General features: G+C 37.6%; 1 protein-coding gene across 2 annotated transcripts in view; it reads left to right on the top strand.

The window, feature by feature from the left end:
- The window catches only part of fam193a (family with sequence similarity 193 member A), a 28,570-nt gene that overhangs the window by 1,330 nt on the left and 10,824 nt on the right, over positions 1-16,416 (top strand). For both annotated transcript variants that reach the window (XM_015345885.2, XM_015345884.2), the window contains exons 2-13: positions 6,224-6,289; positions 7,876-8,121; positions 8,735-8,904; positions 9,392-9,559; positions 10,019-10,247; positions 10,713-10,837; positions 12,254-12,401; positions 13,314-13,388; positions 13,680-13,757; positions 14,047-14,162; positions 15,110-15,352; positions 15,942-16,095. In XM_015345885.2, the coding sequence (XP_015201371.2) occupies positions 6,224-6,289; positions 7,876-8,121; positions 8,735-8,904; positions 9,392-9,559; positions 10,019-10,247; positions 10,713-10,837; positions 12,254-12,401; positions 13,314-13,388; positions 13,680-13,757; positions 14,047-14,162; positions 15,110-15,352; positions 15,942-16,095 (1,818 nt within the window). The remainder of the gene's footprint in view (positions 1-6,223; positions 6,290-7,875; positions 8,122-8,734; positions 8,905-9,391; positions 9,560-10,018; positions 10,248-10,712; positions 10,838-12,253; positions 12,402-13,313; positions 13,389-13,679; positions 13,758-14,046; positions 14,163-15,109; positions 15,353-15,941; positions 16,096-16,416) is intronic.

Here is a 16,416-nt window from a genome sequence, read left to right as displayed (position 1 = left end):
GTTCATTGAAGGTGTGAATTATGTAGCAGCTTGTCAGAGCATGCTTATGAACAACTGATAAACCAACTAGTTTGACCCTGAAGACTTAAATTGTTGATTTATTGAGTATTTCAAATTAAGCCCAAAAAATTGACTATCCTAGTTTTCGATTCCTCGGGTCTTTAAAAGATTGTTAAGGGGTGTTACGCTGTAGTTTCAAAGTGGAATGTTGATCCTTTAATCCTTTACTACCAGGAATTGCCACCAATATAACTTTTATAGAAAATATTTTTCCAATAATATCGGAGTGCTGCACGTTCTAAGTATCAGGAGGTTAGATTATGAGACATATGTAAATGTGCAGAACCGGGCAGTTTTGAATTCCAAACTTGTGTTTTCACTTACTGAGGCACATGTTTAATGTGCACTCAAAATAGATTGTCCTGATGATGCTGCCATATGAAATTAAATACATTATTTAAAATAATTAACTTGCGTTGAGGTTATGTGTGAGGCTGAACTGTGTATTTTCTGAAAATAAGAAATGCTCATGTATTATATTTTACAGACCCAACATATAATATACTTTACAGGCCAGGTTTAGAAACATTAAAGTTTGTAGTTATTCAGATTTCTTAGTACTGCAGAGGTCTAAGTTATTCTTTTATCAAAATATGTATCCAGTCCTTAAGTGACTGTATGGATTACTCCAAAATGCAAAGTATTTCAGCAGAATACAGAAAGGGCACCATCAGCAAGCTGGTTAAAATAATGTACATGTGCATGATGATGGTCAGTTTTCTTGGACTGTTGACATCACTTGTTTTCTTACCTAAGCATGAAATGGTTGTCACTTGGAGTGAAGACTGCCTCTTCTTTGGGAAGACAGTTCTCACGATTAGGCCTCACTAAGAGGCCTAATATAAAATATAAAAATATTATCAAGTCTGCAGGCTTGGGAATCAATTTTCTGGTTCTTTTAGAAATTGGAGGCGTTCTAAAGAGCAGAGTAAGGGTGACTGCTGGGTTTCTGCGGCTCCCAGTAAAGGAATTGAATATAACTTGTTTAAGATTGAGCACTAGGCAAAGTGGAACAAGCTGTGTTGTTGAATGAGCAGAAATTGTAAAGAAATCAATACAGAAACAGCTGCTTTGAACGCTTGGATCAATTAATGGTCCTATCCAAACAGGTTAGACGGACCAAATGGGCTTCTCTCATTTGTACCTGTCCTTACGTACTGGTCTGAAGAAAAGTGGAAGAAAAAACGTTATGCGGATTAACATAAACAGAACATTGCAAAAACGAGAAGTGCCCAAAAATAAAAATGAAAATAGAAACCCAAGAGGAAAATAAGTAAAAGAGACTATAAGTTGACTAAGTATTCAAAACTCAAATACGTAGCACCTCATAGCCACTCCTTGCAGCAGATTTCAAGGTCTCCACAGATCTTACCGTAAAGCAAAAATAGACGGAAGATACCACGTTAAGAAAATGAGTTAAAAAAAACGGGCTTTAAGTCATTTAAGAATTTCCGCCTAATGAAAATTCCTACACAGCAAGAATGTTTATGATGAAACAGGAAGAAAATCTCTTTGCTGCGATGTATGAATGTAACAATAATCTGTATTTTTCTCTGTGGACTTGTTTCCTTTCTCAAGAGCATCTCCACATACAATTCATAATAAGCATGAAAGGATAAAGTTTTTTTTAACAGTATTTTAAATGCAAGGATTACACAGATTGCAAAAGATTTGTGCATTATTCTACAATAATAAGGTGATAGTTCAACACACTGTATAGATATTTCCTTCATCTTAATACAGTTAAGTAGTTCAGGTGGGTAGCTGAAGACACCTGAAGAAGGCTCCACGGCCGAAACGTGTTTTCTTTCTTTTGTTTTCAGCATGGAATAAACCCATTATTTGTTCCTTTAATACACTTAATATATGTAAGAGTATTACATGCATTTGACAAAGACTATACAGTAAGAACAGCTTTAACAGTTACTACATGTATAAGTTAATCATCCCAATGGGGAGATTGATTATAAGAAAATGCAATCACGTCAAACTCTCTTATATTGTATTTTTCTAGAAATGATACCTACCAAGTTTGGATTTAAACGGCAAAGTTTCTGTTCAGGGGAAGTTTGTGGTTGAGAACAAATGATGACAAGTGAACAAAAAAGCAACTGGGTGGCTTTTATGGTTTATAGTGGAATCCAGTTTTGCTTTGTTGTATTGTTGTATTGTATTGTACAATAGTACCTACTGTGGGTTAAGCTGAAGCTTATTAATGAATATTTTAACAGTTGTCACTCTAATGATGCCTATGAAGGTTGGTGTTGTTTAATCAAATGATCTTTGAACAGAAGCAGAAACAGGCTACATTTCACCAGGAAGTTGATAACCCGATGGTTGGCAGGCAAATTATTGCTGGAATCTTTGAAGTACAGATCAGGAACAGTATATGGACAGACATGAAGTAAGAACTCATCTGGAATCCAAGGCTTCAAGCAGTGATGCTGCTAGGGCCCCCTGATGCTTGAGTCTGGGGCAGTCTTGAGTGTCGAGCCTTACTGTTGATCAAATATTGAAATATCAGATCTGTCAGATATACTTATACAGCCCAGGGGCAGAATCCGGCTCTAAAAGCCCATTTGTTTGCCCTGTGTGACAGTTTTGGTCAGAGAACTTGTATGGTATTCGGCGTGCACCATGTCTGAACCCGCATAGCCCTCACACAAAGCAGGCATCGATCTTGCATAGTGGTGCATCTGTCTGATGTAGTCACACATCTCGTTTGACAGGGGGCGTGTCTTTGCCTGAGAACAGCGGTAAAAATTGACACCGTACCCACACTTCCTGCAGTCTCCCCCTGCTGAATCTGGAGCAAGATCAGTGGCTGAATCACCGCTCGCCGCACTGACCAATAAACACAATAGTGTTTTATGATATCAGAAGGAAAAGTGTTGAACATGGCTGGAAGGGCCTTGTAAGAATAATGTTTTTTTGTTTGATTCAAAAGAAGTGGAGAAACATGTATCACTTTGTAGACACGAATGGGAAGTCAACATGCTTGATTTGCACAGATTGAAGTTGCCAAAGACTGACACTTATAGTTGTAGTTTTTTGCTGTTTTAATATATTTAATAGTAAAAAATAGCATTCCTCCTTTTCATTGTTTTTTCATGCAACCTGGTCTTTTGCTGTTTCTGTTTCTCAGTTAGTAAACTCTGCTTATTTTGAAGCAAGGCCTGAGCTGCTTCCCACAGGTGCTGTGTTCATTTTAATCAGTCCCTAAAGAAGAGATTACAGGTGATGCTGATAACTGATGGGTGAAGCATGTATTCCTAACATTACTGCAACTGACATACATGTACTCATCCCTCGGTTTACAAAAGTAATGCATTCTCAAACAGTTCATAATGCAAAATTCCGAAACAAAAATTAAATTATAATTAATTATAATTCACAGGTTACAAACTTACAACTCATTCCCAAAGTCTAGTATTGCTCACTATTTCTTCCTGTCTTTGAACAAGATTTTCCTAAATCTTTGTTTTAGAATACAGTTTTACATAGTCTAAAATAATCAATTGATTTTTAAACTAATTCCAGATAATACTACTAAAAAACATTGTGTATTCAGTGTGTATGAAACAAGCTTTGCTAACTGGCATTTAGTAAAGATGCAGTGACTTAGAAATTTAAATTTATTATATAGGGAGTTATTTAGTTGTACTATTTTGCATTTTCAAAGTTAATTTTACATTTAATACACTATAATGGTTGTGCCTAGTATTTTGATAACGTATATTATGTATGACCTGCTTGACGTTTATTTAAATGAAGTCTCGAAAAACCTAAGCTTGTCATGAAATGGGCTTCTAGGTAATGTAGTAAAACTGGGACCATGCTTTCGAGCAACATTAGCTAATTATTTAATACAAAAAATAAACCCTGAATGCTGAAATCATATTTAAATAATGAATACAACTGAAAAACTGAAGATGAAGATTTAAAACACTTGTTACCTGCACAAGCAGTCCTCAGCTTTACGGTTTTCACATTAAATTGAACTTCACTTACAACATTTACAAAGTCACGCCTTTATAGTGGTGATTTTGAGGTCTCAGCTATGCCAGCACATCTCCTTGACTCAAGATACAGTTTCTTTTCTGATTTTTACTGTGTGAATCTGTTTCTAAATGTGTTCTTCTGATCGTTTCTTTGCACATAACAATGACAGAAAAGCATCAGTTCATTGCTACTGTAAGTCAATTTGATTGCTATTACCAATGTAAAGATAGTAATTAAGCAGGACCACCACTTCCCACCCCAACCTAAGTTAAATTAATCAATGTAAGTATAAGTGATGAACCTCTCTTGATATTAATTTGCACATCTGACAGCAATTTATCAGATCGCGTTTATCGGATGACAAACCTTTGAATGTTTTAGCCTTCTTCCTTTTCCTTTTTCCAAAATATCTGGTGTGGCAAACGCATTGTGTTGAGAGTTGTAAAGTATCCTCAATATATGTAGTTTGACGTTGCTTAGCAACACATCTGTCTTGGTAAAAAAAATATATATCCAGCCAAGTGTCAGAAGGAAAGTTATTTTTCCTGACAAGGTGTTGGTAATTGGGCTATATGTAGGTGGCATCATTATAATTAATCTTTTCCCACAAGATGAAGTCAACTTGAAATGCTTTCAGGAGTGTTGAAATGGATGTGCTCCATATCATTGGCAACGCTGAGAAATTGAACTGATTGTGTTACTAAAATTGATTGTGTGGCTGAAATTTCTTTGTTATTCTCTAAGGTTGCATTAAATAGCAAGTGGGTCATGTGCGTCAACAGGACAGTGATCATAGAAAATCACAGTATGGCAATATGGTTAGGATGTCGCAGAGATTACGAGCAGGACTCTCTGTTTTTCCCTTTGCTAAGAATAAATGGGTGGCTTGGCAGAAATAAACATGTAACATGAGGAAATAACACTGGCATTTGCTTCATTGCTTTTGTCTTAAAATTAATTCAGGCATTATTTTTCCCTAGACTAAATTTGTTTTGCACCAGAGTCCAATACAGCTAAAACAAATATCACCAAGAAAGTGAAACTGCAGGTGGAGAAGTATTTCTGGTTGACATTTCCATCGTATCCTGGAACGCGGAGGCGTATTCCAGATTGGAAGAAGTGTAGTTTCACAGTGGATCTGATTTACTTCAGTGATTTTACTACTCATGTTCACTGTTTTCCCTCAGCCCATTCCAATTTGCCTTACTGATGTTACAAACCAACAGATAAGACTGTTAAGACCCTTTCAGTATTATTTGTAGAAAAGTGATAAAATAGTTCTGTCCACTTTAAAGAACCTTCCTGTAAAAACCAGCTTCCTTTAAAAAAAATGCCTCTATTGGCCTTTAGATAAATTATCTCACAACATCAGCAAAGTTAAGATTTCTGTTTGCTCATAGGAAATGTACATTAAAGGGGATACAACAGAAGTGAAATGAACTTCAGATAATCGTTTTCTCACTTTTACATGTTGAACATCTACTTTAAAAAAACCTGAAACGTATCTAACCAAGTTAGCATTAAATTTACAATTCATTGAGATTTTTTGTTCCAATAAGAGTGTTTGAATTGTTAAATAATTCTATAATTATATATAAAAAAGCTTGAAAAAGAGACAGTTTTGTGAAATGGAAGGTTTCAGCTGGATAATCCAAAGACTGCATGTAGAATTGGACCTCAGATACTGTCTACAATGTCACTAATCAGAGGGTGATTTAAATTCGTTTCAAGAAGGGGGATGCTGTCCTGTACTGTCCTGCATCCCTGGTGTCCTGACATGTTCTTGCATGGGTTTTTCTTAGCGGCTTCATTTTCGTACTGCCTCCCAAAGATGTGCTAGCCAGGTATCTCTGAATTGTCTGTGTGTGTTCGATCAGTGATAGACCGCTGTCCCCTCCAGGCTGCAGTTCCACTTGCACCCTGTGCTTCTGGCCTTGGATTGCCCTGACTGCCACCAGGCATGAGTGGTCACATTAGACAGGTGGGGCTGGGATGCTTTGGCCGAAGTCTTAAAGGAAATGCAGCAGTAATATGTAGTGTTCTACATATTCTTATGTTTGCGTCTTCACAAGTGATGTTCGGTTGAAGAGTTATTGAAATACTGTTAATTATACAAGTAAAAAAAGTTAGATTGACAAAGCCGCTACTTTTTGTGTTTCAGGTATCTTTAAATGGTACCCAGTTCACAGAAGGGCTGGTGAATCCTGAGTTTGCAGGAGTCTTGCAGGTAATTTCTTTTTATGATGTTTTCTTCATCGCTCCTATTGACATTTAATCATTCTCATCTACCACATTCTTAAAGGTGCAATGCCACTTTCATATTTCGGGGTTAGAAAGAATCAGCACTGAGTGCATTTCAAACCACAGTAACAGTAAAATGTACACAGTAACTTGTAAAACCTCCAATTTACATCACAAAATAGACAAAGTTTGCGGCTATGCACAGCACCTTGTTCTTCGATTCAGAAAAAGACAACAAAATTTGCAGTGACGTCTGAAGCCCTATGACATTGTAAACAAGCAGGCTTATGAATACATATATTAGAAATATTGCTTTAGATTTTGAGGCAGTAAATACTACTAGTTAACTCTGCATGAAGATGATGGAACATTTCTGTGGTGAAATTGTCTGCTGCACAACCTGTATTTACACGCTTGTATATCCCATTACATTATTCAATACGCTGACTAGTGAGCAGGAAGGGCAGCATCACATTCAAAATTTGTAATTTTTTTCTATTAAGTCAATGCAATTATAGTTTCCGAGACTTAATAACCTGTCTGAGAAATTGAGACTGCGGCTCCCCTTTAACTTATGAAGTTATCCTGATTTTAATTTAACCTGATATATGAAATTATTGTGTTTGGCTAACAGCTTGAATACAGGTTTGGGACAGTTCACGAATACTTTCCAGAAATGCGTTATTAACATAAACTGGAGATTCATGGAACTGGGATAGGATAACGTCACAGGGCAGTCGAGTCTTGACCTTCATGAAGGTTTGGTGCAGAGAACCTAATGCTTTGACATTAGGTTAATTTAAATTACATCGATCAACTAAAACAAACAGTAATCACAGGCTTATAGTAATCACTTAAAATCAACAGCATGAATCCCTCCTCCATGTCCAGCCGGCACTTTCTCTCTCTGCCTCTGTGATCGTGACGCCCCACTGTAATGAAACGGGCAATAAAACTGTCAGTGAGCCTGTGAAGTTGTCTTCACCCTGTTATTCCCCACGCAGACGATACAGAGATTTGTTACACCATTAAAACAACGCTGAGATTCTGGTGGACAGGGGGCAGGGAGAGGCTCCCTCACTAGCAAGAATCTTTTCACAGCCCTTACCTGTGGCTCCACTGATTTGAAAGTTGCGGCTAACAGCTGGGTTTCATCCCGCTCCGCTCTGCTCCTGCCATACCGAATCACGAACAAGTAAATTAGAAAACGTTACATTTTTTAGGTTTGCAGTGTTTGAGACCCTGCCGTGTAGTACTTACTATAAAAGCAGGTTGCTGCTGTTAGCGATAAGGGCACTCTTCCTCCCCCCCCCCCCTCGGAACCAGCATTTCCAGTATGGTGGTAGACACCAGGTCACTGCTGTGCTGTTAGGCGTGTGCTATTTGCATCTTGTATTGTAAGCACCCTTATTATCAGTCGACTTTCTTGTATCTCTGGAAGGCTTTTAACATTTCTAAAAATAGTCCTTACCATCATCATGATAAAAGTTAGATAGTTTCGAACATGACGTTGTCATAACATTCATCAAAGTTCTGTATGTAAGAATATGCTTGTTCTCCTCTCTTTTGTAGACCCCTTTTACCTTTGGCTTAGGTCAGAGGGCACCATACACAACAGGGGAACGATGTCTCCTGTGCAGAAATGAACGTAAAGATAATTCACTTTTGGAAACAGGGGTTTCCAGTTCTAGCAAAACAGCACTTTCCACATCTCCAAAAACCAACAGCATGCTTCAGTTACCTCTGTGGGTCTGCCCAGATTGCCGGCGCACAGTGGAAAAAGAGGAACGACATGCTGCCTTGGAGCAGTCACTTGTGGTAAGTCAATTAATGAATCAGTCGGAGTCCGGTCACCCTGGAAATCAGTTAAGATTTCATATAGAATATGGTAGAAATAGGCTCAGGCATTCGGATTCAGAGACTGAACTTTTCACATCTCGGAAGCTGAACAAACTTTGTCTCATGTGTCAATTTTAGATGGGAGACCCCTTACGGAAAGCTGTCCTTTCTGTTGATAGCCACAGTTCAGTCAGTCCCAGCAGAATTATACTTAGTAGGAATAGTCACACTGACATTATCATACCTGTGACATTACACACGAACCAAACTATGTTCTCATCCTGTAATAGCACAATTTCATATCACTCATAAATTGGAGCTTATAAATGGGTCTGTTGCTTCTCTGTTTACTTACTTGAATTCTTGAACAAATTAATTTGAGACTTTTACACTATGCTTGATAAAATTATGTAATTGAGGCTAGTTCCTAGTTTTTGAAGTACACTAGGCGAAGAAATAAATGATTTTTTAATTACACTTTTTTAATTTTGTATTAGACTTTGTATGCAGTTAAGTTGAATTGTCATGGCCAGGAAGTTCAAACATCTTGACAAATATGCAAACGCAATGTTTTTTTTATGTTGTATAACAGAACCAGGACTTCTTATTGCACATGCCTGCTGGGAACAATGGGTCGCTGCAGGAGCCTGGGGGCGGAGGAGGAAGACAAGCTATTGGAGCACAGACACCACCAACTCCAGACCTCGGCACTCCTGTGGCCACAGATACAGTGTGTAGCTGTGAGGCTTGTAATGAGCGAAGGTAGAGTCCTACTGCTTCTGTATCGGCCCACCCTAAGCCAGCATTAAATCTGATAACCCCCTTCATCACTGTATTGCATTATTTTTTGGTAATCGTTTTTTTCTTCTTCATCAGCATTTAAATGTTCTGTAACATTTAATTTCCTTACAGTATTATTTCATTATTAAGTGCTGTTCATATTGTTCAAATTAAATTGTTCTTTTCCCGGTTTATGGCTTATTGTGATGTGAAACAAGTGATGTTTTTTTCAACTGATTTGAACTAATTTAAGTCTTGGTAAATTATTCCACTGCAGTATGAAAGACAGAGATACACATTTGCTTTAATTTAGGGTCCTAAAGTTGAGGAAATACAAATGTGGACATTGTTGTACACCAAATAAAAAATTACTTAAATTTAAGCTTGTAAGACAACAAATCATTAATCAGAATAGTTACACTAACAGCTGCTTGTGAGAGCTGTAAAATCTTATAACTATGCTTTCCAGGGAAATTTCGGCAGAGTCTGAAAGAGAGTCTCAGCAGCTTCAGAATTACTGGTCTGAAATCCGCTACATGGTGAGGTGTATCTATCGACAGACCGGAACACCACTGGCAGATGACCAGGACCAGCCCCTGGATCGAGACAAGGAAGGAATGAAAGAACTAGTAGATAGGTACTGTGTCATTTCAAAATATCCATAACCTCTATTTAGCCGATGTTTCAAGCATTTAACCATTGTTCTCTGGCAACATTCTTGTTTCTCGATTTTAAGAGAGAGTGGAAGATCTTGTGGCCGTGACAATATCAGACATTTACGTCTTGTAAAACAGTGATTATATGTGGTAGTTTCTCAGTGAAAGGGGGGTAAAGTATATATCGGGAGATATGCTTGTTTGCTAGTGAATATCATGATACAAATTCTAGGATTTTGTTTAGTGAAAGTGTTCCTCACTGGCTGAAGACTGCAGCCTCTTGTGGATTTCAGCAATAACCTTCCAATAAAGTACGTTGTGGACTTTTGTAACAGTCTGATGCTCCTTTAAATGTTTTGCTTCCGTGTTACAAAAAATAATGTTGTTGTTGTTGTTGCACATCTTATGTGATGCATTGTTCTGCTTTGTTGGGTTTTCAGACTTTGTGAAAAAGACCCCTACCAGCTCTATCAGCGGTTAGAGCAACAAGCTAGGGAGTACGTGCTAGAAATGAAGGTTCGTCTACTGAAGCATCTGTCTGTAGGCTCTAAGATGGCATCAGCAGTGCAAGGCCCCCCACAAGCACATCAGTTCATCTCCCTGCTCCTGGAGGAGTACAGTGCCCTCTGTCAAGCTGCACGCACAATCAGCACCTTCCTGCTCACACTGGTAAGTCAGCCTTCAGGTGGCATGTTTGTGGTGCAGGAAGTGGCATGCATGCAACATTTCTGTATACAATCTGCAGCAGAGCAGCACAGTTTCTGATTTAACAGTAGAACTAAAGGGGTAGTGTGGGGATTGGTAAAATGATAGGGCTTGTGATGTATAATTAAGGCAGACAAATTTGTTGTCTGTTGTAAAGTGTGAGATTTTAATTACTACATCACTTTTTTGGGTTGTTTGTAGCTTTAGGTTCTTCTTGTGTGGGTTAACTAAAATGTGTGCCTTGGGTCTAGAACAAGAATAATTTGCAATTGCAAGTGGCAGTTTACAGTATTACACTCATCCCACGTGGTAAAAGTTCACAAAGTCAGAACCTCACCAGTGTTTCTCAGGTGTTTCTTAGAATTTTAAATGATGTATCTTGTATGACTGCGATGCGTTGAATATACATCATGGATACATTTCTTGTAGGAAAATGAGCATTTAAAGAAATTCCAAGTGACATGGGAGCTACACAACAAGCACCTTTTTGAAAATCTTGTTTTTTCGGAACCCCTTCTGCACAACAATTTACCCAACCTCGTTGCACAGTTAAGGTAAGGTGGGCATTCATACAGAAAAGACGTTTATATTATCATTCTATGTTAAATTTACATTCATATTATCATTCTATGTTAAATTTAGATAGAGAAAAGAATACAAAAATACCTCATCAAAAAATGTGTGAAGTTGGATATAAGTTACACGTACCAGGTTAGCTAGAGCTCTGTGCTTTTTTCTTAGCCATCAGTAACTTAGTCCTCGAAGTGTGATACTGTCATCCATTGGTGACATGCAAGTATTTTGTACACGAACTGTACACATTCATCTGAGTTGTTGTGCATTTGTGAACTCGTCACTGGATAGCAGGGAATACAGCTTGACTGATTTCTTCTCCACAGTTTGAATTATACTGCAGTTCAGTTACAGCTGAAGAGAGGCAGATCTATTATCCACATTGGCAATTAAGCAGATTGTGTTTGTGTGTAACTTGACATTGGAAAACCCAGCTTCAACATTTTTAGTCAACAAGAACTTTTACCATATGGTCACAAGGGAATGGAGCACAATCCTTCTGATCACGATTTACTTTTTCAAAAGATAGAAAGTGAGATTTCTCCTTTTTCCTTGTCCTTGTTTCATTGGAAGAGCCTCAGTTTTGGTTGAAAGACTTCTATGTGTGAGTTAAGATGAAAAAGACGAGTCTTTCTTTACCTTGCAACTTTAAACTGAGGCGGATTGAGTCGTTAAGTCTTGTCAGAACCACATGATCCCACATCTATACCTGATCTGATAGTTCAGGGATATTTTGCACTTTCCTGGCTCCAAAAATATCTTGTAAATTTCATTCTGCAATGCAGAAAAGCATTTGAGCCCATTTCTGTATCATGCCTCATTTATTTGAGCACATTCTTTTGTGGCGCTGTGGTAAAACATATCCTTGTATTCTGAATGAATTTCCCTTAGGAAGTTTTGAAATGTGTGTCAATTCAGCCAAAGATCCCCGAGTGTATTTCCTGCGCTAACCACAAGATTTCCCAAATTTAGGACTTTGCCGCTGGTTGGTGGTGGAGAGCAGCAATGTTGGTCTCTCTGCATTACTCCTCGCCATTTTATTACCACCAGCTGTTGTCACTGTGGAAAGACTATTCATTTTGAGACAAGACAAGATCTTTAATCATCATGGAAAATCTCATGAGATAGTTCTTCACCTGTAATCCCCCCATAAAACATCTTTAGTGTACCATTTGTACACAGAGTCTGTTAATTTTTGGAAACTATAATTATCTTTAGTTAAAATTCAGTGGATGGGGATGAAATCCGTTATTGTGCAGGAAACATTTTTGTTTTAAGATGTTTTAAGAATTTTTTTACAGCTTTTGTGACTTTTGTTTCTTTATTTTCAAAGAATCAGAAGAACATTTCAAACACAGCTGAACTTTGATGTACTTCAATGTTGTTTCAATTCCTAGGTGTGGGACAGCTTCACATGATTCCTACAGTGAAGATATGTATAGCACCCTGCTTCAGAGCTACCACCATCTTGACCAGGAAATGAATGTAGTTGCTGTTGAGTGGCTTGAATGTGAAAAACGGATAGATGATTATGTAGATGAACAGGTAAAACAAATGTATATACATTGCTCAGTTGAAATGCAGTACAATTTAGATTGTCATTTTCAGAACTTAATTCTAAGGATTCTGCAGTGGTGGGACATCCCCAAATGGCTCCAACGGCAATTAGTTTATTTGCAGTGCAGGCTGACAATTCATACTTTGCCAGCTCACGCCTGGGTTTTGTCATTAAAGAACTGATTAGGTTTCTCAAGAGGCAGGATGAACTGAGCTCGAGTCTTACGAGGCAACCTTGGCTTTCCACACTGCAGAGAGGCGCTGGTCACGTGTGAGCTTGCCACGTTGTCAGGGAGAGCAGCTTCACGCCTCGGGTTGATGCTAACTCTCCCGTAAGCCCTGTGGAGTTCAGGCTGTGAAAAATCACCCTGACGATGCACATCACCGAGGGTGATGTTCAAATCCTAATCCTTTTGTAGGTGTATCGGGTCTGTTGTGGACAGCAAGATATGGAGAATCTAAAATAGTTGATTTCCAAACTTTCTTAATGGAAAGTAATTTAATTTTTTTTAAACCACTTATGAATCCTTGAGGGACTATTAAAGTGAGGAGCCATGTAGTTCATTTTGTTGCTGGTAGCTAGGTAATCTGAGGGTCTCATCCACCCTTTTTTTTTGAAGAGTCACTGTCACTTTCAGTACCTCAATTGGGTGACTTGATCTAGACAACTGCAACTTTTTTTGTACATAAACAGCTTTCTCTGCTCAGTCTTCAATTCTCTTTAGTCTGTGTGTGACGTTGCTTTTATGTCCAGGGCCTGGTATCTTGCATTGCATTAATTAATTCAGTTTCTTAACTGTGGTAATTGAGATGTGGTAATTCACTTACTTTGTGATTTCATTCATCCTGAATACATTAAACAATCTAATACTGTATCCGAATGTTTTGTCATTTTGACAGTTGCTATTTAAAGTGGAAGGGCAGAACCATACAAATCAGAGGACAGATCCACATAAGTCACTAATTAGCAAAAATGTAAGTACTCTTTTACTCTTATCTACAAAAGTGTTTTAAAGTGAATTTTATAACGTAAATCATTTTGTGTGTATAAAGCTTTACATAAATGTCATGTGATCCTATCCTTCCAATTTTGCGTCATCATACAGTGTCTGAAACCCACATCTTTTTTTAAAAAAAGATGTTTTTGAAGCTGGTAGAAAAAAAGTAATGTCAACAAATGCTCGGTTACCATGGCATGTTCTGAAAGTTGTAATTGAAAGGATCTTTTGTATGAAATTAAATTAATCTTTTGTATGGTTTTTACAGATATCATTAAAAACAAAGCAACGCATGCTGAAAGAAGATTGGGAGTTCTTTAAGCAAAGAAGATTTATTGAAGAACAGGTAAAGACAGTATAATGACTTCTTCAAAAAATATTTCCCATTTAACCCATGCGTTTTATTGTCCATGTTGCCATTAGTACAGAAGAAGTGGCATGTCTTGAACGAAGGACAAGAATTTTAATTGAAAAGTCTATACAATATATAGTCTTTCAGTGATTTTTGAAAAATGCTCAAATAAACTAGGGCACAATACTGAAGTTTTAAAACTTACGTTGCATCAAGCTGTTCTGCTCAATATTTTTCATTTTTTGTATGTGCGTGATATTAATACCAGTTTATGTTTTTACAGCTAACAAACAGTAAGAAATCCCTTACAGGAGACAATAATTTTACAGATACAATGAGACACATGCTTTCATCTAGGCTGAGTATACCAGATTGTCCCAACTGTAATTATCGGCGAAGGTAAGTACAATTGATTGGATGTGTTAGTGTTTCTCAGTAAAAACTTTTTGAAAATGTAAAAGCCCTGACCATTTTTACATAGTTTCCAAAGCACTCTCTGAGGCTGTGCCACATTAAATAGGGGGTGTGTTTCTATTGAACTGGAATGGTAAAAGACATTTCGGTTGTAGCTTCTTTTTTTCCAATGAACTCTGTATGTGGACACGTATATGTGTGTGTGTGTGTACATGCATGCTCAGCTGTATAGTTCTTAACCAGTCATTGTTCCTTTCTGTCACCAACCAAAAGAACCACAGAAGGGCTTTAAATGAAGGATCAGTTAAACTGGCATCACTTAGGTGAAGTTATCATTAAAATGGACTGTTATCTCTGTTTAAAACAAAGGGCACAGTAATTATTTCATTACAAAAGGCTTAGTGTTTCTAACACAATTACTTTAACACTGCGTACGAATCTATCTTTAACCTAGATCCCAAAGATCTGTGGGATGTACAAATCTAACCTAGCCACTATCCAAGGAACCGCATTCAAATTTGAAATTAATTCTTACATTGTTAATATTGTTTGAAAAAGAGTGCACATGGTAATTTCTAAATTATTTTTCTTTTCAAATGTGAATTTGCCGCAACAGAAAAAATCAAAATCTGTATATCTTAAATACCATCAAGAAGCTGGTTTTGGTTTTCACATTCCAGTGCTAAGGGTTCTAGAAACCGATTTATGTGTCTGAATGGTTGTTAATAGTATATGCAAGTGCTTAGTATATAATTAAGGAAAGTAGTGTTAAAGATTAGTTAAATTTGAGTGTTTTATATAATTATTGTCTCAAATAAGGTTGTGTAATTGACAATTTGACGGCTATAGTCTAAGGAAGCATTTTCTGTTATAACTATTTACTTATCAGGGTGGGATTAAAAATATTAAAGCTCTCTCTTTCCCATCCATAGGTGTACGTGTGATGACTGTAGCCTTTCGCACATTCTGACCTGTGGCATTATGGATTCTTCCATCGCTGATGATCTTCATGTGACCAAGTCGCCAATGCAAGTGGAGTCTGCTCCTGACTATCTCTCTGAAGTCCATCCACCCAGCATGTCTTCTGCAAGCTCCGGCTCAGGACCCAGCTCCCCCATCACAATCCAGCAGCACCCCAGACTCATCCTCACAGACAGTGGTCCTGCTTCCACCTTGTAAGTCACTTCCAAAGCCCGGTTTTGCAAGCACCCCTGATCGCTGAAACCTTTTGACACCTGCAAGAGCTCCATCCTGGAACAAACATGGAGTCTAAGGTCAAGGAGAGACTTTTAAATAATACTAGTTTTCATGATTCCCTGGAAGCATTTCTACCACACTGAAGGAAGAATTTTATTGATTTTGTAATATGATTTTTAATATGATATGGTGTTGTGCAAAATCTCACTTTCTCAGTTTTTAGTATTTTCCACTCTGATAAGAAGAACCAACAGTTTGGACAGTTATGTGCTTAATTGGATCAGAAATCAAAATAACACCACCATAAACCTACAGTTTTCAGTAATGAAGACTTGCAAGTGTTCTGAAGCAATCCTTAGAACCCATAGAACCTTTTAATCAGGTTTGATTACTTTGTGTTTCACATTTGTTATTTTGACAACCCATACTAATCTTGCAGAAATAACCCGTTAAAAATCCCATGACTTTTTCTATGTATGTGTTCTTAATAATAGGGTAATCTTAATGATTTGTCCTGCCAGTTTTCTAGTGCAGACAGAATGTTGAAGAATTTGTTTTTTTTCCTAGCGGCAGTGATGATGATGAAGTACCTCCGCTATCTGCTAAGTTTGCCGATATTTACCCATTGGGTAGCTATGATGACGCAGAGGTAGCAGCCAGCATGAATGGAACTCATGGTCAGCTGAATGGAGGAGGAGAAAATATGGCGTTAAAAGATGAGGTGCGACACTTTGTAATCATTTATATGTTTTTTTTTAAAGTGCAATAGCAAGATCTCTTTATAGTATATTTTAATGGATTAGAAGTGTTCATTAAAAAACGTTTGAGGAAAAAATCATACTTTTAAAAAAAAAGTTTCCTTCCCTCTGGGTTTGAGTTGTTTTTGTACATTTTCAGTCATACTCAGACTGACATTCTGATTTAGCAGAATATCACACTGCGTCTCACAGCTGGTAACTCGCTGAAGCTAGGCAGGTGTGAGCCTGGCCAGAACCTGGATGGGAGACCTTGAAAAAATGTTACTGTTGGAAGAGGTGTTAGT

Source organism: Lepisosteus oculatus, chromosome 1 (assembly GCF_040954835.1).
Source record: "Lepisosteus oculatus isolate fLepOcu1 chromosome 1, fLepOcu1.hap2, whole genome shotgun sequence".
Lineage (NCBI taxonomy): Eukaryota > Metazoa > Chordata > Actinopteri > Semionotiformes > Lepisosteidae > Lepisosteus > Lepisosteus oculatus.
This window is presented reverse-complemented; position numbering and strand designations above follow the sequence as displayed.